General features: G+C 36.9%; 3 protein-coding genes across 5 annotated transcripts; 2 read left to right on the top strand and 1 right to left on the bottom strand.

Moving 5' to 3' along the window:
* Nucleotides 1–87: 87 nt before the first annotated feature.
* Nucleotides 88–1,383, top strand: LOC125478551 (major allergen Pru ar 1-like). Its single transcript, XM_048586808.1, has 2 exons — nt 88–271; nt 1,019–1,383. Exons 1-2 carry the CDS (start codon nt 88–90, stop codon nt 1,381–1,383), a joined length of 549 nt encoding a protein of 182 aa, XP_048442765.1.
* A 951-nt stretch (nt 1,384–2,334) lies between these two features.
* On the bottom strand, nt 2,335–6,069 carry LOC103938334 (probable polygalacturonase). Of its 3 annotated transcripts, none has more exons than XM_009348335.3 (7): nt 5,656–6,069; nt 4,990–5,074; nt 4,248–4,565; nt 3,912–4,032; nt 3,643–3,817; nt 3,477–3,547; nt 2,335–3,388 (listed from the first exon to the last, which is right to left on the bottom strand). In XM_009348335.3, exons 2-7 carry the CDS (start codon nt 4,999–5,001, stop codon nt 2,721–2,723), a joined length of 1,365 nt encoding a protein of 454 aa, XP_009346610.2. In that variant the 5' UTR covers nt 5,002–5,074; nt 5,656–6,069; the 3' UTR covers nt 2,335–2,720. The 3 variants fall into 3 exon arrangements, with proteins under 3 accessions (XP_009346610.2, XP_048442842.1, XP_048442843.1); XM_048586885.1 differs by having other exon boundaries at nt 5,672–6,069; XM_048586886.1 differs by having other exon boundaries at nt 5,694–6,069.
* Nucleotides 6,070–11,981: 5,912 nt separating this feature from the next.
* On the top strand, nt 11,982–16,001 carry LOC103938333 (fumarate hydratase 1, mitochondrial). The gene is made up of 17 exons (XM_009348333.3): nt 11,982–12,200; nt 12,291–12,408; nt 12,483–12,632; nt 12,745–12,855; nt 12,936–13,019; nt 13,102–13,200; nt 13,335–13,385; nt 13,477–13,526; nt 13,871–13,952; nt 14,092–14,186; nt 14,281–14,347; nt 14,473–14,523; nt 14,674–14,769; nt 15,081–15,179; nt 15,290–15,319; nt 15,403–15,468; nt 15,672–16,001. Exons 1-17 carry the CDS (start codon nt 12,055–12,057, stop codon nt 15,756–15,758), a joined length of 1,482 nt encoding a protein of 493 aa, XP_009346608.2. The 5' UTR covers nt 11,982–12,054; the 3' UTR covers nt 15,759–16,001.
* The last annotated feature ends 7,453 nt before the right edge of the window (nt 16,002–23,454 follow it).

Raw genomic sequence — 23,454 nt, 5'->3', positions numbered from 1 at the left:
TTCAATTCAGTTCTCTCAACCCTACGTCTAAACTCTCTAATTATCATTTTTCATATTAGCAAAAGGCTAATTAATTAGCTAACTATCATGAGTTCCATAAGTTCGAGGCAGGAATTTACAAGTCCAGTGGCAGCAGACAGGTTGTTCAAGGCCTTGATCACAGACTCCGACAATCTCATCCCCAAGCTCATGCCTACGGCCATCAAGAGCATCGAAATCATCCACGGCGACGGCGGCGTAGGAAGCATCAAGCAGATCAACTTTGCTGAGTGTAATTATCAATTAAGCATGTGATCATTTACCCTAATCAAAAGGATAGTGATTTTCACACTCTGATTTTCTCCATAGGCAACCTTTGATTGTCTCTGTCCATTGCTAGAGTAAAAGGAGTGCAAACGGAAAAAAATGGGAGGCGGAAATAACTCCCAAATAAAAAATCATCTTCGTCGCATCGCATTTCTCTTTTACATGTCTAGTTTTAACCACTTGTTTTGTAATTGATGACCCTAATAAAAAAAGTAATGATTTTCACACTCTTGTTTCTCCTTATGCATCCTACTTTTGTTTTTGTCCATGGCTAAAGTAAAAAGGAGGAATGGAGGTGGACAAAAGTAGAGTGCGGAAGTTACTTCAAACTAAAAATCATCACGTTCGTCGTGCCACATTTCTTTGTTTCACATCTAAACACTGGCGGAGCCAGGTTAAGGGCTGCTATGGGCTGTAGCCCAAGTAGCTTCCAGTGAAAAATAAAATTTTACATGTAATTTTGATTGATTTTCACCCACCATATATTTAGTCATTAATCCGAATTCTTTAGATTTAACTATATAAAATTATATAATACAGTTTACATACCATCTTCTTGTACATGTACAAGTTTGGATTTGTTTGAATTTTAACACGTATTTATTTAATTACAAAAATTTTTGGCTCACCTTGTGAATTTTTTTAAGCTAGCTGATATAACAAAAAACACGGTATCAAGTTTCTTTATTTATAAAAAATTTAAATTTTTAAGCAAGCTCATCCGATAAAAAATTCCTAACTCCGCCATTGTGTCTAAATGTGCCTACATGCTCGTCATCGTTGATGCTGTGCTGGTACGCGTTACAAGACACTCTGGACGTGGAGAATTTGGTGTGCAAGTACCCTCTGGTTGAAGGAGATGTATTGGTGGGCAAGATTAAGTCCATTTCTTACGAGGTGAGCTTTCAAGCTTCCCCCAACGGCGGATGTACTTGTAAGATGATGAGTGAGTACGATGCCGCGGGTGACTTGGAGATCAACGAGGAAGAAATCAGGGGTGGCAAAGAAAGAGCAATGGACATGTACAAAGAAGTTGTTGAAGCTTACCTCTTCGAAAGTCCTGGTGCCTACGAATAGTTGCAGCAGCCTCAGCTGTATTTTCGTGTAAAGTTGTCGTGGGCTTGCATGTGAAAAGCTCTTTCTATTTCCGTCATTCTTTGTCACGGTCTTTTACGTGAAAAGCCCTCTATATTCTCCGTCATTCTTGTTTTCCGGTCAACTTTCACGGTATGCATGTCTCCTTTCATCCAGTTTTTTGTTTCTAGCCTTTTGTTCATACATAGGCTTCTCTGGTACGAAATGAGCCACTTCAAATAGGTTCATTGCTCCGGCCCAGAATACGATTAATCCGGCATGGGCTACATGAGCCCCCAGTAGTTTACCGGATAAATTGATAAGTCGGGCATTCCCGGCCCACCAAATGAACCGGTGGTTTCTTGGTCACGACCGGCTAAAGCTAAAGTTCCATTAAAGAGCGTTTCCACGGGGTAGAACCTCCTCAGGGAATATAAGGTTTTCATGAGGCTGATCTTGAGCCGCCATCCAAGCACGAATACCTTCGTTTAAGAGAATATTTTTGGTGTAGAAAGTCTCAAATTCAAGATCTTTTGTTACTTCAAGAGCACTCATCCATAAATTGGTTACTGATTCAAATAACATAAAGAAATAACCAACATTTACTGGAAAAAGCAACCCCAAAGATTTGGGACCAAAAACAGTTGGTGGTGACCATTGCATAAGTTTTTTTCAGATTGAGTTGGGTTAAAAGCACAGGACATGAGAAATGTAAGCTTACAAAGTTTATGGTTATTTTCATCTGCAACATTACCATGTCGGAAAGTAAGAAACGAACTTTAGTACACATCCAAATACATGACAGTGTGTGATTGGCTTGAAATATCGTCACTGTAACATCTGTGCTGGTAAGTTTCCCTCCAACAATACGGACACTGACGGAACCAACTACGGTGCAGGATCCACAAGTCCATCCATTACCAAACTTGACTGAATCAGGACATTAAACAAGAATTACTCATAATTTCAATCACATCAGTCACTTAATCCTCTTTGTGCCAGAAAATTAATCTGGTATCAGTCCACATTACACGAAATTTACATCGTAGCTAAAGGTAATCAAAGGAAAATAAAGACACAACGGAAGCAAAAGGCTATCTGAGTTGTACAGCACTACCAAAATTTCCTTGTACAAGAAGAGATGAGGCCCTACGTGAGCCTATCAGGACGCCGCTGACACTTGAAAAGATCTCGTAGCAAGGCAGAGAATGCCTGTTTGTATGTATTCAAAGAGATGGAAGATACGAAGTTGGAGCTTTATTGGAAAATTCTTCTGTACAAATGGTATCTCATGTACAGATTGCCAAAAACCAATGATTTTGTCTTTTTCGACGTTGATCTCACAAAACTGAAGCATAATTATATAAGGGAAAGAAGCAAGCTGCGGAAGAGTTAAAAGCCGAGTCTTGGAGATTTGGACATGGTTTGGGAGAAACTTCATGCGAAAAACCGATCACGTTGGAACAGAACCATGAGGTAGACGAATTCCAAGTGAGGGAGAATGAGATATTCGAGAGACAGATGGATGTGAAAGGCGATTTTTCGAGTCCAGAAAAGCTTCCGGCTAATGTAACATTAGTGCCGACCATATTCTCAAAGGTGATTCCTTTAACTACTGGCAATTCATCAGGATCATATTTTTCATCAGGATGCGAACCGATCTGACCAGTAGCCTCAATTGCCAAGTGAATGTTCTCCATTTCAACATTGGATATAACTATGTCTTTCATATAACCTCCTCTTCCCATAGCTGTCTTGAGTGCAATGCCGATGAATGAGTCATGTAGACGAAGTTGCTCTACACGTACATGTGATATGCCTCCAGACATCTCGCTGCCAAATGCCAGGCCGGAGCCTAAAGAAGACTGAAGCTTAACGCCACGGATGTGTACATTTTTTGTTGGTTTTCCGAAGGCAATTCCATACTCATCCCAACCGCTCTTGAGAACAATTGCGTCATGCCCCATACTAATGTTGCAGTTCTCAATGCAAACATTTTCTGAAGAATCTGAAGTTACACGAACGAAAGATACTTAGGCTCTTTGTATATACAGATGCAGTGATAGATAAACAGTGAAAAATAATGTTTGACGCACCTGGGACTATACCGCTAGTATATGGAGATGCATGAAAAGCATGAAGAGTTATGTTTAGAACTTGCATATTGCTGCATTATTTCGACACGTAAAGGTTAGCATCAGTTCTTGAAATGCAACTGGTACCAGAAATGCAAAATTTGACCTCAGAAGCTACGAGCAGTACCTGCAGTATGTCGGATGAATGTGCCAAGCAGGGGAGTTCAAGAGGGTTAAATTTGATACGGTAACATTTTCGCATCCGGTAAATTCCACTAGATGTGGTCGGCTATAATTCAAGGCATGATAGCTGAATTGTTCCCACCAGACGGAACCCTGTCCATCAATGGTTCCATTATCACCTGGTAAAATTTATCGAATGTGGAATGAGTTACGTACAAGGCAGAACTCAATATATGTCAGCAGACAAGCATTTTTTAAGGATGAAATCCTCACCTGTTACTATCACATCTGTTAGATTGTCTCCATTGATCAAGCTACGATATCTCCAACCCGGCAAGTCAATCCCTCGACCATAAGAAGGCAGGGGTTCCACAGTTTCCCAGTGAGTGTAATCCTGCATAAGCATTGCCAACACCGAGTGTTTTTTACAATGTGGGAAAGTTTCTATTGGAACAAAGCAGAGAAAATTTTTGGTTATGGAAATGATTTCCACACGCCCTTTTCTCCCACCTTTGAATTGATAAAAAATCAAATGACATGAATAAACCACGGTGCACAGAAAGAAAAAAAGTGTGCGGAAATAAATTTTCCTTTGCGTTATATGTGAACCTGGGATCCAAGAATGATGGCGCCAGATTCCAGGAAGAGCGTGAGGTGGCTGGTGAGGTTAAAACTTCCGGTAAGCCACTTTCCGGGCGGAACATAGAGCTGAGCACCGCCCTTGTCAGCAAATGACTTGACATAGAAAATAGCATTTTGGAACGCGACCGTGTTCAATGTTTTCCCGTCTCCAACTGCTCCAAACTCCAAGAGTGACACACTGTGAGGTCTTGGATCGAAAAGCTTCTTCCTTTCGCATTCTCCGTCCTTCCCTTCTCGATCATACTGAGCAGCACTAGTAAATGCCAGAATCAAAAGCAGAGCCAACTGGAATATACGAAAACAACAGACAATTAACCTTGGACGGAAGTAAGAGATGTGCCTACAAAAATCCTGCAACCAAAACTTAGTAGAACACCAAGAAAAACACACTAAAATCGAAACCTTAATCAATGATGCAGAAAGCGCAAACGTAAAAATCAATGATATAGAGAGCAAAGAAGATACTAAAGTACACAGCATTCGATGTCCGAAGATCTTGACAATGTAGGCAAAACAAAGAAGCAATCTAATCTGAGAATTATGAATTCATAAACATCGTACGGAAATCCCATATACAATGTAAAAACCAACAATCACTGGATCAAAAAGATCATTTTTTGCAGATTCCCGGATGATGAAAATTAAAAACCAACATACAAACACATGTATATATGAATCAAACACCAGAAATCAAAACCAACGTACTTACTAGGCTCTTCATTAGTCGTTTGCCCTTCCACTTAACAGAAAATTACCAAATGACCAAACTCAGAGAGCAGCAGGCTCTAAAATCTCTGCAAAAACCCAGTAAAAATGTGAAACGAAGGGAGGAAGAAGAAGTGAGAAGGATCAAGTGAGAGGAGGGTTTGGTGTATAAAATTATAAATTGCCAATGATGTACATGAAAACAAAAAAACAAACAAAAACAAACGGGTGGTGAGAGAAAACGACAGCTTAAAAAAAGTAAAAGCCAGCTGAAATTTGCAACTTGCGTAACAATAAAAAGCATTTTCCACGCATCAAAGTTGGAAAGTGCAAATTTGAATAATATATATATATATATATTTTTATCTTTTACAAAATCTTCGACATAAAAAGGTAATCTTGTTCCTTAAACAAATTTAGTAATTTAATTAAACCTCCACAATTCCCAACACAAAATCCTGTCTTGCCGACACAATCTTGGCCCCAAAAACCCTCCATGCATCCATCACAGACACAAAAACACAGTCAAACTCTGTGTAATTAATACGAGAATTTGATTGGTGTGAAGATATCTGAAACTAATTATCTTTTAATTTCTACAAATAACAATGAGTGAATTGTGATTGTTTGGTAATAAAGATGTAATGTATAATTTGGTTTGATGAGATACCATGATGGTGACATACTAAATTACTGGAAGGCATAGACTTGCTTGTTGGGTGCACTGCGCACGGTGGTGGGGGCGGAGGGACCATAATGTCATTGAAGCGGCGATACTACAAGGCTGGCGTCAGCCCAAGATGCCAAAGCGCCAGACCGCAACCACTTGTGCCGCCATGTGTAGGCCACCCTCGTCGGCTCCTCCTCCTTTATGAGTGTTTGTCAGCCCCTCTTGCCGCTGCTTCTCCTCAGAGTGCTGAATTTATTCCCTCATTCCTCCTCCTCCTAGTATCAATTATGAGACTGTCATCAAATCAAACACTTCAACTGATGACACACCTTTTACGAACACGTATTTGTTTTCTTTTTTAGTTTTAAGTTTTCTCCGAGGACTTTGTGTTGTTTTACCAAAATCTGCGGCGCCATTTGTTCCACGCCTAATGGCTTATTAATCTGTCAATGTACAATGCCTGCTATTCACTCACTTTGTTACAACATCACATGCCACACATTCTGAGCACTTGTCTTTGGTGAAAACGCATTTAAAATGATTGAAAATGTTTTTATTGAAAACGCTTTAAAATGATTGAAAATGTTTTTAGTGAAAACGCAAAAAGTACATGCTTCGTGTTTTTAAAATCTAAAAACATTTTATCTAAAAACGCTTTCAGTTGCCAATGATGAATTTGATACCTAATTGTGCTTGAAGTTTAACAATAGTCTCAAATTTGACTCCCACATATACAAATACGTGATAACGGTGCGTTTGATGATCCACGTTTAACAGTTTGGTGATTTGTTCATTACCTCGTTGTAATTTGTTTTTATAAATATCCGGTAGTTGTCGAAAAGCAAAAAAGAAGGGATTGGCATCAAATTGCTGGAGCTTATCTTATCAGAAGCGAAGCTGTAAGTGCTTCTGGTTGTAGAAAAAGGCTGACGATAACGATATGTTTTTGAGCATATTGACAAAAAAACCCTTGGATAAAGGACGCAATCACATGGGTAACCCGCGGCGGCGGCCGTGGAGGAGGGGAACAAAGAAAACCAGCTAGCAATCGCCACCTAGAATTTAAATTGTTTGGCTGCTAACTAGAAACGGCCAATATATATATATATATCATAAATTCATAAATATTCATATTACATAGGAACTTAAGCAAAGCAACAAGCTTTAGTACTTTAAACACCTAATTTCAATTAATTAAAGCTCTTTTTTTTTCCTCCTTTTTTTTTTCCTTCTTTTTTTTTTCCTATTTTTGTTGATTTTTTGTTTGTTAATTTGTGAAGGCTGAGAGCCTGAGAGGGACAAATTGCAAAGACATGGGGTCAATGGGGTTGGTTGATTTCATTTAGTTAATTTTCAAAGACCGTAACTTTGCTTTTGTGATTAGTGAAATGGAGCCCGGTGTAGTAGTTTTGTGTCTCTCAATTCTTGTAGAGCACTATGAGTGTTACTGGGCAGCAGTAGTAGGGCATCATAACTGCAGGAGACGGGTCGAGGGTCCCCCGTTATGAGAAAAAATTTCTATGTATCTGGAAAATGCCACAATGACGATATCTCAAGTCAATAATGAATGGTTAAACACGGGAACAAGTGATTTGAGAAATCATCGTCGTGTCTTTTACAGATAGGTAAGTTTGATCTACCTCATTAGGTAGACAGTGGATTCTCAGTTACAAGAAGTCTTATCTCCAATAACAAAATTACAGACTGAAAATACATGAGATAATAACAAGTACTAATTATCAGTTGAAGAGTTGGGATTCATCTCCAACTCAGCATATTCGAAAGAAATAATGCAGCAGTGATAATGCTTGGTTGTTGTCGTCGTCTTACCTTTAAAGACTTAGTTTTCCGACTAATTAACGATGCACAGCGAACCAAAGAAAGCCATCGTATCTGAAGTACCACAGATAAACATTTTCGTTGACAGAAAACTTTTGCCTTTTGACAACACCGGTCCAGTACTTGGTTAAACAATATATAGTAATTTCCATTCTCAACCAGGTTGACCAAAAAAAAAAAAAAAACAGATCCATAGAAGACGCAACAACCACGGATCTTGTGGGTGGGATTTCTATCTTTAACAACTTAACAATAAGATTTTGTCTTCCATTCAACACATTGTGCTCGGTTTCGTTGAAAAAAATTTGGATCCAAATGCAGTAAGAAGTTTGTTTTTAATACCTTTTTTGAGACAACAACAATCGATCGAAGGGTTGCGATTTCGGAACATCATTTCCCAGCTTGTAACTCTTAATTTCTTCAGGCGATCGACGCAAAGTCCACCATCTTCGAATTCTGCTCGAGGTTTGAGGTTGAGAACAATTCCTTATTACTTGTCAGAGAAAGATTGAGCAATTAAAGCTTTAATGTGAATTTTCTTTTCTAATCTATATTATGTAAATTACCAGTACACCCTACACATTTTGAAAGTCTACACCTTTGAAAGTCATTGTTTACAATAGCTTTCTGCAGAGACGGAGCAGTGGAGGTTCTGCAAATCACAATGAGGAAGAAAATAGATTGATATTTTAAAATGACCTGGCCAGAACTAGGTCGTTTTGAGCCAAAGTTATTAAGAAACATAAAACCACAGCAATGTGAGAGATCCTCTGCATAATATAATACAGTATATGAAAAAAGTGTGGACAACTTCTTCAACCACAACTACTAAATTTATTACCGATCCTCGTGGTATTTCTTTAATTCCTATACTTGTTTATCAGCTACTTCCTACGATTCCCGTAAACTGCTCAATAAGGTATAAATATACCTATTTCTGAAGTTTTGTTTTCAAATACTGGAACTGCGCTTCAAAAATATTTGCCCAAAATCTCCATTTTAAGCTCGTCTTCCCTTGTCTTCCGTACTCTTAAAAAAGCTATCACACTCTCTCTCTCTCACACACGCGCACACACACACATACACACATACTGATGTCGTTCAATCGGTTGTTCGTATTTTTAAGATATCTGTCTTCATGCGTTGTTTCTTCTTTGATTTCGAGTATTTCTCAAACACCTTATTTTTAAAAATTTAGTGTGTTGTGTTGCATAATCTACATGCATGCATGTGAAATTGAGAATTATTATTTTTGTTTATCTAACTTTTTGAACATGGATAAGTGAAAAGTTGTGTTGTTTATATTAATCACATTGCATTTACTTGAAAAAAGAAATCGCATTGCATTTATCAGTTGTGACTGATATATGAATGAAAGATAATTTAATTAAGTTGGTTTTTGTATGCATTTATCAGCATGTGGTCCAATATCCTAATGGATAGAGTGTTGAATTTCTATCCATGCTTCCCAGGTTCAAAACTCTTCCTTCTCTGCTTATTGTAAAAGTTTTGAACCCACCTCTTCCCTTAATAATAATAAATTAAATAAAAAAACATCTACTTAATAACCACTAAAGAACAACTCAATTAAGTTCTTATCCTCGCTCCGCCATTGTATGCTTGTGTTCCCTCATGGGGAACCTAGTTATCCCCTCACACATGATAACGCATCTTCATGGTACAAATATCGTAATCGAAACCGTTCATTCTTTTTATCTTCATCTAACTATCATATACTGTTTTGTATACTATATTAGATATAGATATGCTAATGCTATATACACAATACATATATATACAACACACACACACACACACACACATATATATATATATATATATGTTTTTTGCATGCATGCACGCCAGAAATGAAAGGCATACATTTCAGGCGATACAACTTACAAGAAGATTTAACATGCTGAATCAGTGTATTTGATTTTATTAGACATGCATTTCGGTAATAATTGTCACGTTGTTGAAGGAAATTTGAGAATGATTTCATTGATTCAATAATAGCTAGATAGAGCATTCTAGTACGTGTACAGCTCACAATAATAGTGATAAGCTAACTTAATCTCCGTCATTAGCTTAAGACTAATGTAACAAACTGTAAAAAACTAGTAATAACTATGTTACTAAATCTAACCCTCCAACTGTAACAAACTGTAGAATGAAAAATTTAACTATCCGATTTTACCATTCCGCTAATGTTATAACACATAGATCTATACATTCTATTCTAGATATTTGTTATGGTGTCTATTAACACATAGATTAACAACACTGTCATAGTATCACCGTCACACTAAAAAATTTTCCCAAATTTTGAACCAATCTAGAGTATTAGTTTGAGAAGGTTCATTTGAATCCATATGTTTTGTGTCTCTATGCCGAACTAATTAAAGCTTTAATGTGATTTTTCTTTTCTAGCCTACGTTATAGAATTACCATTAAAGACAACATGCAATGAAAATGAAAATAAAAATTTATCAATACAACCTACACACAATGGCGGAGTTAGGAAATTTTTATCGGGTGGACTAGCTTAAATACTTAAATCTTTTAAACAAAGAAACTTAATACTGTATTTTTCAAAGTATGCTCTAGCTTACGAAAATTTCACAAGGTGAGTTGAGAATTTTCGTTATTAAACAAATATGTGTTAAAATTTAAACAAATCCAAACTTGTACATGTACAAAAAGCAATGAGAAAAAGGATGTAACAAAAATAGATGGTTTGTAAACTGTAGTATATAATTTTATATAATTAATTAAACAAAAAGAATTAAAATTAGTGACTAAATATATAATGAGTTACATTCGAAAATCAATAAAAATTACATGTAAAATATTAATTTTTTTTATTTTTATAAAAAGCTACCTAGGCTATAGTCCAGGGTAGCCCTACAGATTTGAAGGTCATTGGCTCTCTGCATGTACAATACATGCCGTGTGGAAAACTTCGTCAACTACAAATACTAGTAAATGCATAATTAACCGAGCCGAGCCAAGTCGTCTTTCTTTAATTTATCCAAGTAAAGTGCTCAGTAAGTTTATAAATATACCGCTTTCTGAAGTTTTGTTTCCAAATACTGGAACTGCGCTTCAAAAATCTTAGCCCAAAATCTCCATTTTATTTGCTTGTCTTCCTTACTCTTGTTGCATATATATACAGCGCTAGCTACAGACAGGTAAAACATCTACCTCTCTCTCTCTCTCTCTCTCTCTCTCTCTCTCTCTCTCTCTCACTCTCAAGTTGATGTTGCTCAGTCGGTTGTTTATATTTCCTTTTAAGATATCTGTCTTCTTGCATTGTTATTTGTTTCTTCTTTGATTTCGAGTATTTCTCAAACAGCTTGGTTTAAAATTTAAGTGTGTTGTGTTGCATAACCTACATGCGTGCATGCATGCATGTAAATTACTTTTTATTTCTCTAACTTTTGAACATGGATAAATTAAAATATGAATGAAAGATAATTAATTTGGTTATTTGTTTACATTAAGGAAACTAATTAATGTACCCACACTATTGAAAATGGTGTTGTCCTGCGAGTTCGAATATGATAAACCAAGCGTGGACAATTATAAAAGGAAATATTATAATATCTACTTCTTTATAACTACTAAAGAACGACTCTGTTGAGTTCTTTTTTTATACAACGATACATTTACATTAAAAAGTGGAGAAATAAATTGATATTAAATCCGACATTTACTAAACATGAACCTAAGACATCTTACTTACAAGTAAAGAGTAATAATACTAAACCTAGTAGTGGACGCCCGTGCCCTTAGTTCTTCATTCACTTAGGATTTTGTTTTTAATATTTTAATATTTAATTAATTTAGTTAAGTGTAAAGAAAAGTTTTAATAATTGGGTTGGGTGTTACTTAGTACTATAGTCTAATGATTTTTTCCTTCACATATAAATAGGAGGTTTTAAGTTTGAATCATGTTAATGACGAGTTCGATACCTATTTATTATGGTTGATTCATTGGGTGATTGGCCTATTGTGTGGCCTAACCCAAATCTCCCACCTTTTTGTGTAAACATATATCTGTGTAATAAAAAAATGGATGTAGAGACTAGAGAGTGACTTCGGGGTACAAATACAAAACATGAGTGCTATCCTATTTTTTTATTTTTAACAATTGGTATCGCTACTCTAACCTTCGCTAACCGGAGACATAGAGGTTAAAGGACAAAGTAATTATCCATCAAAACAATTCACCACTTGAATAATTTTTAGCTTTTACTTTTACTTTTTATTTTTCTTCCTTTTGATTAATTTTATTTTTTCCATGTGTAGTGGGCCTAATTGGGTAACATGAATCTCGGACTGCCTATTGCAAACTTATATGGGCCAACTCACCAGCCCATGAGCCAGACCATACGACCCAAATCTCAACCCAAAACGACAGTCGGGTTTGTTAAGGCGACTGCGTTTAGTCCAAAAGCATCCCGCTTTCTGGCACGCCGCTCAATAATTTGGACTCACCCTACCCCTCTGCTCCCGTTCCATTCTTCTCTCCATCAGTCCGAGCTCAACCACCTGCAAATGGCGATGTACCTCGTGTCACGGCGGGCGGGCGGTGGATCGACGCCGTTGGCAGCGTTGCGCTACGCTACTTCTTTGAGACCGTATTCGACGAAGTTTAGAGAGGAAAGGGACACTTTTGGACCCATCAACGTTCCCTCAGACAAGTTCGTCTTTCTCTCAATTCCCAGCTGCTGTTTCATTTTTCATGTCTCTAATTTTGAAGTGATTTAATTATTCAAGACGTGATTTTTCAGGCTGTGGGGGGCGCAGACTCAGAGATCGCTGCAGAATTTCGATATCGGCGGCGAGCGGGAGCGAATGCCCGAACCCATTGTTCGTGCTTTTGGGGTGCTCAAAAAATGCGCTGCAAAGGTTTGTGCTTTTTGGCTGTGCCTGTAAGGTGTTTGATGTATTGCCTAGCTGAATTTTGTGGTGACTAACTGCAGGTGAACATGGAGTATGGTCTTGATCCAACTATTGGGAAAGCAGTAATGCAAGCCGCCCAAGAAGTCGCCGAGGGGAAGCTCAACGAACACTTTCCGCTTGTCATCTGGCAGACTGGCAGTGGAACCCAAAGCAACATGAATGCCAATGAGGTGAGCTCTTAGCAGCTAGCTAGCACTGATCCATGAAAGTTATGCTCTTGGGTCGTGCTTCTTGTGTATGTCAACTGTCAATTAATGGGGTAATACATTGGACTGTGCCCAGGTCATTGCGAACAGGGCCGCTGAGATACTTGGCCATCAGCGCGGCGAAAAGTTTGTGCACCCGAATGACCATGTTAATAGATCACAATCTTCTAATGACACTTTCCCAACGGTAAGTCCTTTTCTTTTGTTTTAGTGAGGCTTTTTTTTTGCTTTGTTGCTGTTTATTTGAACGTTGTGTGTTATTTCCAGGTCATGCACATTGCATCTGCAATGGAAATTAACTCAAGACTGATACCAAATTTGCAAACTTTGCATGCTGCCCTACATTCGAAGGTTTAATTTCTCCCGTTGTCCTTCAAAAGCATATTTATATCTTATTGAAAGTTCTTGATTCCACCTTTTTTACTGTTACCAGTCTGAAGAATTCAAAGATATTGTTAAAATTGGACGTACTCACACACAAGATGCGACACCTTTAACTCTTGGGCAAGAGTTCAGCGGCTATTCAACACAAGTGAGCTTACTTTCCTCTGGCAGAGATTTGTTCACCATTGGGCCGTACTATTCTATTTACACTTTTAACTCTTGGACAAGATTGGTATCTTGTTCGAGGAGATACTTATTATAAGCCTCTTTCTTTGGCTGCAGGTGAAATATGGAATTGAACGAGTTTTGCTTACTCTACCTAGGATGTATCAGGTAGGCAACTCATAGGATTTTGAGTTGCTTTCCCTTCCCTTTTATTTTTTCTTTTATACGTTCTGATTGATTGAAATTTTTGTTTGAGCAGCTTGCACAGGGTGGTACTGCTGTTGGGACTGGATTGAACACAAAGAAGGGGTATGAATAGCTTTTAGCGTTGAAGAATACTTGTGTTCTTTTTCCATGTTTTTATCTCTCTACGTTTGCCTGCCTTGGTATTCTGATGTGCTTTCAGTTGGGGGAATCGTGGTTTGATTTTAACTCTTATTAATTCTTTTTCCTGCTCTGATATTTCAAGATTTAAGTTTCTACGATAAGTATTTAATTCACCATTTGTTTTAGTACTTCATCACCCCAATTAGTATTGTATATAGAGTAGAGGCATGCTTTGTATCTTATTGCTCAACGTTTAAATATTATAACTTTCATTGTGAAATTTCTATGCGTTTTTCATTTGCGTTTATTTCGTGTCTTCCGCCCAGATTTGATGTAAAGATAGCTGCAGCAGTAGCTGAGGAAACAAAGTTACCATTTGTCACTGCAGAAAACAAGTTTGAAGCTTTGGTGAGTCACTACACTAAATGTCCATCTTCTTCTTTTGGTGGATGAAATATTTAACTTGATTGAACAGTTGGTAAACATTCTTGCATCGTATACAACAAACTAATATTGCATGCTATTGATTCATTATTGTTTTTTCCAGGCTGCACATGATGCTTTTGTCCAAACTAGCGGAGCCCTGAACACAGTTGCTACTTCTTTGATGAAGATTGCAAATGATATACGTTTACTAGGAAGGTTTGTGTACTATTTGGATCACCTTGCCTTTTCTTCATCCTTTTTCCATGTGCACTTTATGTAATTATGAATTCATGATGCATTTCTTGTACAGTGGTCCGCGTTGTGGCCTTGGTGAACTCATTCTCCCTGAAAACGAGCCTGGTAGCAGCATTATGCCCGTAAACTCTCATATCTTACCTAAATATGTTTATGAATAAATAGCCCAATACCTGTAATTAGCTTTCTGTGCAAAATTTTAACCCCACTAAACTTGTCATTTTGATCGAGTTCATTTTTGTTTCAGGGGAAGGTAAACCCTACCCAGTGTGAGGCTCTCACAATGGTCTGTGCTCAGGTAAAGTGTCTCCTTTTTTTGTCTCGTTAAGACATGCAAACAACTGGGAAGTCATTAATTACTTGTTGGTTTGACACTTTGATGTTAGGATATTGTAATCTTCTTTTTACAGTTTTTCTCCTAACCAATCTGTATTTTTATGGCATGCAGGTTATGGGTAACAATGTGGCCATTACGGTAGGTGGATCAAACGGTCACTTCGAACTTAATGTGTTCAAGCCAATGATTGCTAGTGGTCTCCTGCATGTAAGTTCTGTTGTGATATTTCCATGATTTGTAGTTCACAATCAAAATCATATATGTACAGAAATTTCAGCAATCAAGTACCGGCATTTCTTGAATGTAGTTCTGGATACAATAATGTCATAAAGCATTTTCACATAATTGGATGCATTATGATATCTTGAGTTCTCCATATGATGGAACTTCCTAAAGAAATGCCCTTTTGTTATTGTATGTACTAGTAACTAGATTTGTGTTGGGAGTCTATTGTCGTGCTGCAGCACCATATACATGCTCTTGTTCCTGAACTGGTGTTTTTGGTTCTTTACTGACAGTCGGTGAGATTGCTTGGGGATGCATCTGCTTCCTTTGAAAAGAACTGCGTGAGAGGAATTCAAGCTAATAAGGAAAGAATTTCAAAGTTACTTCATGAGGTTGGTTTATTTTTGGTGAAGAATGTGCAACTTTTAAGTCTTCCATATCTTAGAATTAAGAGCTAACTGATTTTACGTTGTTTCTGTATGGAAAATGCATGGCTTTGCAGTCACTTATGTTGGTCACGTCCTTGAATCCTGTAAGTTTCCACGCATTCATGTGTATGTTTTCCTCGTGTAACTACGGTTTGAGTCAAGACTTATGTATCTGCTTGTATTTCAGAAAATTGGTTATGATAATGCTGCGGCAGTTGCAAAGACAGCCCACAAGGAGGGATCCACTTTGAAGGTATTAATTCCCTACTTCTCTAAGTGACAATATGTTCTCTTTCATAATACTTTATTTGTTCCATCAGATAGCTAATTCAGCTTAAACTCGATGAGTACTGGAAAATTCTGTCGCTGTTTGGTATTAGACGCATGGCATTATCAAACCATGTTTGAGCATCGGCTGAAGTCTTTGAATCTAACAAAGATGCAACCCTTCTGCAGGAAGCTGCATTGAAACTAGGAGTGCTATCCAGCGAAGAATTCGATACTCTTGTGGTGCCAGAGAAGATGATTGGCCCAACCGACTGACTGACTGACTGACAGATTTCGAAGCTGTTGAAAATTGAAGTCCCGTTTTCACCAGCATCAGTTGCCTTTTGCGTTTTGTCTTTGCATTTTATCTCTGCGGGTGACATAAGGATTAGAAGCGATACGTATGTAATTCATAACGTGTTTACGAACGATATTCTTGTGGCTGTCTCCTCCATGGCTGGCCAGCCGGCCTTGTTATTCATTGGGTCGCTGAATAAAATAAAGTAGAAAGTTACTATCTTTGCATACAAACTATCCAAATGTCACCTGAAGATTTTGCTCGTATTCCATATTTGTACTGTCTTCTAATAAATTATAAACTCAACCACGCCGTCCTACGCCTTGGCCCCATCCGAGCCTTGCTATCCAGCCAAACACAGCTCCAGGTAATGTTGATACTTTTCTTACCTTTGGCGGTACGCAGAACAAGACGACGGTGACAACTCTTCGCAGGACAAGTTCGTCTGGTTTTTTTTTCGGTCACAAATTATTGTAAATTTTTTTATTTAAAATTAAATATAAACAGTGTTTAACAAAACTTACCGCGCAACATATGATGAACGGATGTGATCAAAGGATTGCCCGAATCCTCACAAGAACGATCCAGCAAGGATCCTTTCTCCTTTCTCTTTTCTTGTTGGGAGAATAATTGTTCTCTGGGACAAAACCCTTTAATTCAACTCCTGGGTTGGACCCAGGACTATCAAAGCTTCTGACAGTATAGTGATGGCCCTGATGAGACTAGTTTTAGTCCACTCTTCGATCAGGCCTTCACGAATATACATCCTTGGACCATGGAGAGACACACCACAAATTACACGTAGTCGACCGTTTTGCTTGTTTTCTTGGATGCTAGGTTAATTAGTTAACAAATGAAAATTGTTCATCTTTCCAAATACATATCCATACGTACAAATTAGGGTTTCCTCAACTCTATCAGATGATGTTAGATGTGACGTAATTTGTAATGATTGGAGAATACTGGAAAAGACCATACTGTATACATACAATGCGTAAGTATGTATTCAATTTGATGCCGTGAACCTGAAGTATGGACCATATGATATTCTTAGCAAAAAATGTTTTTTGAGTAAATTGTATGTATGCCCGAAACACTTCTTTACATGCATATGGTCAACAAAATAAAATATTACAAATTTGTCAATCAAAGTGAGTGAAGAAAGATAAGGTTTATATCATATATTAATTGGCAATACATGATTTATTCTCTCACCAATGTAGGATTCAGTCTCAGCAATACATGATTTATTCTCTCACCAATGTAGGATTCAGTCTCAACACGCCTTCTTAGGTGTAGTGAATTTGTAAGCCTAACATCGTGGACAAAACGAACGGGATGATGTGGAGCACGTGTGGCTTGGGCTTCACACGAAGAACAATATGCTCTGATACCACGAAGAAGAAGAGATTCCACCATACAATTAATTTGACAATATAGAAAGTATACAAACTTACTTATAAATTCATGCAAGGTCTCTCTTTCCATCAATATAAAAATTTTCTCAACAAAGAGGGAAAGTTCACATGCGAAGTTTCCATACAATTACAATGTGAATGTGTGGTGTTGAATTATTGAAGTGAATGCATGTATTGGCTAGCTGGCTGAAGAAAAAAGGTTGACATGCCATATTATATAACTAATATCAAGAGATTTTACCTAATTTCTGTTGTATAACTTGTGGTGGTGTTAAAAGATAGACCTGTCATACAGATAAAAGCTTTAATGTTTGTTATACACTGCTATCTAAAATTTATTTATTTTTACATTTTATTCAATCTATTTCATCAACTAACTGAAAGAGGCATTAATTTCACCGACGTGACACGAGTTATTTGGTCTTTGCCACTCGTTTTTCATATTTGGGACATCTAGAACCAAAACCACCCCCCAAATTTAGGTCAAATTATCTCTTTATTAGCAACTCTAAACAACTCAGTTTCCCACGACTGTCAGTAAAACTTGCAAAATATTGCTACATTCAACACTAAAAAGATCAAAGAAGTTATGTCACGCAAAATGAGACTAACACTTCTCTCAACTTAGTCAACAAAATAAAGAATATGAACATTAAAGATAAGTACCGTAAATGAAATGAAACATGATAGAGTATTAGAGATAAATAAATGTGTGTGTGACACTATGTCGGATTCAAGAGATCGATTCTGATGGTTTACTAACTTTCCTTACAGAAAGGGTAATAGTTTAGGGAGTCCTACTCTTCTAAGGTCCTCATTTTGAGAATTTGTGAGGACTAATTGCTTATTAGCTACAAGATTATATTAGTTTATATTCAAAGGCTTAAAATATTTGGCAACTTAATAAAGTAAAATAAGAAAATGAGTTTTCTAATGGTTGGTTCATGACTTTTAAGTTAGTTTTATTTTATTAAGTTGTTGAATATTTTAAGCATTTAGATCTAAATTAATATAATCTTGTGACTAATATGTATTTAATCTTCACGGTTCCTAAAAATGAGGACATTAAAAGAGCAGGACTGTAGTTTAAGATTCAACTTTTCTCCTTTCGTTTTCTTTTCCCCTTCTCTTACTAGACGAGGTGAAATTTTAGAGCCGATTTACCTCCTATGATATATGTTGTTTGGATGGCATAAAACATTTCAAATTTTAAATTGTAAAAACTTAAAAAATACTCCTCCTGCATAGTTGGTACAATAATATTCCAAAATTTTAAAGAATCAAGTACCAAGGGACATATATATTCATAATTCAAGTTGCATGCAGCTTAACTTTCAATGCCACATGTATACTTTCATGAGAATATTTTAGCTCACCGTTTTCAAGCAGTTGTGATGCTCATTACCCTATTTATCATTTTTAAATAAGTTTAAAATTCAAGATTTGTGTAATGGATAGATACAAATTTCAAAATTTAAACTAATCCAACGGTATACATAGAAAGACGAGCATTACCACAATTTGATGGGTAATGAGCAAAAAAGCACTCAATTTTATATGGTAAATATGCAGCTATCACATCTATATAAAAGAAAAATCGACATGTACTAATTGGTATATATATATTCTGCACGTATGAGTCTAATGACAGTGGAGAACAAACGAAAGGTGGCGAATTATTGACGATGATCGCGCTGTTTTTTTCTTGGTAAACCCTAGCAAAAAGTGCAATCAGATGAGGGCAAAAAATTCGAATAACTTCCGGAAATAACAATCGCATTTGAGAAGCAAATTCCTGAGGAACCAGCTGGCTAATCCTTTTTTGCTCTCTCAATACATGCAACGACAATAGCTTGGTGATAATTGGGAATGGATGGAAAATAAGATCTCCGTTTCAACCAAAAAGAAAAAGGAGAAGGATCATGCCCACTTATATAAAATAATAAGAGATAATTATATTTTATAAAACCGCATTTTACATTAAACTTATTTCAATTTATAACCAGGAACGTTCAAACTTGAATGTAGAGATAAAAGCATACTGTTATTACCTACAACTTGGCTATACTCATATTTATTGTCAACTTCCTTTTTATAATATTAAATTGCACTCGAAAACCAACTAAAGATAAAAGGCATTTTGTTAAATACTAGTTTTATTGTTTGGTTTTCCTTGTCAAATCTTGTATTTGGTATCACACATGTTCATAGTTAGAATTAGGGTGCAATGCTAATCTGGAATTACTACTAGGGATTGAACTTGTCAAAGCACCAGCCATCTTCACTACAAAAGGTTTAAATCATACATTTGCATATGCATGTCAGACTTATTTTTCCAGAATTCCTTTTGTTTAGTGTAGTTGTCTAGTCAAAAGTTTCGTCTGTTTTTCAGCTGTCTAGGCATGCAAAATAAGACAGCCCATACGGGGTATCTGACACATTTTCCTGTGCGTGGATTTCTCAACCTTGATCTGGGAAGGTCTCTTTGGCTCGTGACACGTGTCCCCTTGTTCCCCTTGTCTGAAACATCCATCTCTTCCATTATAAGGGTTTTCAAGGTTTTTGTGGTTCTTGGTTAGGATTTTCAGATTTTCAGAAAAATAGTGCATTTAGCCTAGAGCTACCTCTTAAGCTTCTAAATCGAAACCCTACCACAAAACCATCTCATGCACAAACACCCAATCACTGCATATTAGGGTTGCATTGTTTTAATGGTTTTGCATTAAGTTTTTGGTCTAAACTTAAGTTTTTCATATCCTTCATATACCAATCTCTCGGATTCATGTTAGGTTCTTCTTTAACTATTTGATTGAGGAACCTGATTGGTTAGTTGAATCCAAATCTGTTGTGCATATCATAAAATCATATCATATCATTGATCGTGTTGATCTCAGTGCCACAAGGTGATGAGGTCAGGAGGAGCTGCCACTTCAAGAAGACAGAAAAAGTCCATCCCGTGTAAGACAAGGTTGCATAAAGGTAAAGTTGCTCCTTAGATAGAGTTATAGGTATTGAGTTTTGTGTGGATCTTTGTATGAACCTTTGTTTACACTAGTGGACTGGACTCAGTGGAGAGTCCTCGATTTTTTAACCCAGAGGTGAGTTTTTTCGGCCAAAAACTTACATGTGTTCATTACTTTACAAAGCCTTATTTATAACCTTGCTGGAATTAAATATTGTAGGGTTTGCTAGTATTGACACTTTATTAATCAAGTGAACTTAACTCAAGTACTAAGACTAAAACTTAACTGAAGTTCACTTTGTTAAGTTTTAACCTTTTAAGTTTGTTTGATTTATATGCTTGTGGGATTCTAACAATTTGTACTCAGTTTATTAGTACGTTTGGCTAGTCAGTACAATTGCTTCTAAGTTTTTATTGTAAGGTATTCCACCTGATACCAATTTTCACATTTCATTTAGGGTAGTATTGTCTGCACATCCATTTTCATCTCCACATACCCTTTTGCTAATTTCTGTTTTTTATTTTTATATTCTTCAATTCATTCGATCCAACGGTTGAAAATTGAAAGAGGTACGTACGATGTAAAAAAGAAAGTGTGGACAACACCACCTTTCGTTTACCTCCCCTTATATAACATATAACACACACACACACACACACACACACACCTACTTTCACTGCAACAAGTTACGTACAAGTGTATTGTGCCAATTTCATTTTCAGAAATCTCATCGAAGAAATTAACCAAAAATAAATAAATTAACAAATATTATATGGTTCTGAAAGTAAACTCATATAATAACTTTACTTGTTAAAGGTACAATAAGATAATGAACTTATTTCAAACCAAATATAATTAGGAGGCCCCAGGTAAGGTATTACTCACCAACCAAAATGTAAGTGACGTGTTGTATTACTTTATGTATTATAAAGTAGGTAAACTAATAAAAATAACATTTCTCATAATGTGTTCTACGATATTGAAAGCTAGAATCATCATACGGTATCATATAATTTTTGTCTAATTATAGTCTCATCACGTGGTTGTGTTTTAGAGAGAAAAAAATGTTATCTTGTTATCTTGTTTTCATATGTTCATTGTCGCCTATGTAATTACTAATTACAAATTAAAAAAAAATTAAGTTAACATAGAAAAGACAAGAATTAAAAAGGAACTACGAGCTGTTCTAAATAATAAATATGCCCTAATTTGGAGGGAATCTTTAATAATTAAATTATTACAAATCAAAACATATACATCGGCATCGTTGCATACAAGTTGCAAAGTTGAAAACAAAAACCTCTCACGTGGAGTAAGCCAAAACCAAAAGATAATGGAACTCATTGTCGTTCAAATTTGGAATTTGGACGCTCAAATTTTTCTTTATGTTATTATTTTGGATTGACGCCTTTATGCATGGCAGTTAGAAAATATTATGTACAACAAAACAAATCTGAGATCGAAAACAAGAGAAAATTTAAAAGTTTGTTAGGTCCACGCGATGCTAACGTTTCTAGACACACTCGCTTTGGACGGCAACCGCATCAAGCCTTTTCTCTATCATACTCATGAGACGTGTCGACTTTTCTATGAGTGTTAGGTGGACGAATGAGTTTCAGCCACGTCGTCGTGTTTAGTGTCTTAATTACGTGTTCATTGGTGGAGAAAGGTCTTGGTTATGGGATCAGGATGCTCTCCTGAGCAAAAGGTGAGGATCCTCTTGACCAAGTCTATCGGACCGTTGAACTTTTATCCAACGGGAACAAAACAGAGGCTTCTCTAAAAGTTATAATAATTGTAACCGTTGGATAAAATTTCAATGGTCCGATGAGTTTGGTCAGGAAGATCCTTATCTTTTGCTCAAGAGAGAATCCTGATCCTTGGTTATGGACCTGATGCGTCACGTCACTCGTTCGACTTAAAAAAACATTGGTTTGGACAATTGTGTTAATGTCATTCGTCCGACGATAAAGAAAAATTTTGGTTAAAACCATTTCGACCACGCCATCCTAGCAAACATTTTTAACTCACGTTGTATTATGTTTGGGAAAATACTAAGCACATGACCTGTTAACCCAGCATCAAATTACACGAAAATAACAGATTTCTGATCAATCTGTTAACGAGTCGGGTCGTTAGTGTAACTTGTTAAGAATCTTTTACATGTCGGATCGTTATCATGTCATTTGTTAAGAACCTAATAAGATATCGTGTGTCATATCTTAACATTAGGCATGACAATTTTTTACATGACTCATTAATCTGATACGAAATGACACGACTCGTTAACTAATTCTTGAAGTTTTGGTTTCAACTTGTTGTTATTTTTCATATTAAACTGCTGCAATGGCAGCATGGTTTTATACACATTTTACATACACGCATGCCATAAACAAATGCAATACAGGGTGTTATGCTTGCTGTCCATGATGCAGCAACTAGAGAAAAATAAGCAGCAAACCATGTGGTGTCTAGCTGTCCTAGCTGTCAAGGAATATACAACATTCCTTTTCACGTGCAATATTCCCTTCCATGTCCATACTGTCATTCCCTTCCATGTCCATACTGTCAATACTCCCCCTCAAGCTGGATCAAGGGGGTTGATTGATCCAAGCTTGAACAATAACCGTTGAAACTGTGTAAAATCGAGAGCTTTCGTGAAAAGGTCCGCAAGTTGATCATGACTTCTAGTGTACACAGTTTCGATGACTTTGGATTGAACTTGAGTGCGGATGAAGTGGCAGTCAACTTCAATATGTTTAGTCCGTTCATGGAAGACAGGATTGGATGCAATATGCATTGCAGCCTGGTTGTCACAGAATAAGGACATGGGTTCCTTTCTGGTGAAGCCAAGATCAAGAAGGAGACTCTTCAACCAGATGAGTTCAGAAGCTGTTGCTGTCATGGCCCGATATTCAGCTTCAGCACTGGACCGTGCAACCATTGTTTGTTTTTTACTTTTCCAGGTGACAAGGTTTCCACCTACAAAGGTACAAAAACCTGTGGTGGATTTTCGATCAAGGGAATTACCAGCCCAGTCAGCATCGGTATAGGCCAGAATGTTATTAGACTCATTTTTCTGCATGTGTATGCCTCTGCCGATCGAACCCTTGAGATATCGGAGTATTCTCTTGACAATTTCCCAATGAACCAATGTAGGAGAATGCATAAACTGACTGATAAGGCTAACGGAGTAAGCAATATCAGGCCTTGTGATAGTAAGGTAAATGAGTTTCCCAACCATGCGTTGATACACATTAGGATTTGATAGGGGTTTACCTGGAGCATCCAAT

This window comes from the organism of the source record quoted next, unplaced genomic scaffold (assembly GCF_019419815.1).
Source record: "Pyrus x bretschneideri cultivar Hongxiangsu unplaced genomic scaffold, Pyrus_bretschneideri_v1 Contig25, whole genome shotgun sequence".
NCBI classification, from domain to species: domain Eukaryota; kingdom Viridiplantae; phylum Streptophyta; class Magnoliopsida; order Rosales; family Rosaceae; genus Pyrus; species Pyrus x bretschneideri.
Note: the sequence above shows the minus strand (reverse complement) of the source record. Positions and strands in the feature narration are given on the sequence as shown.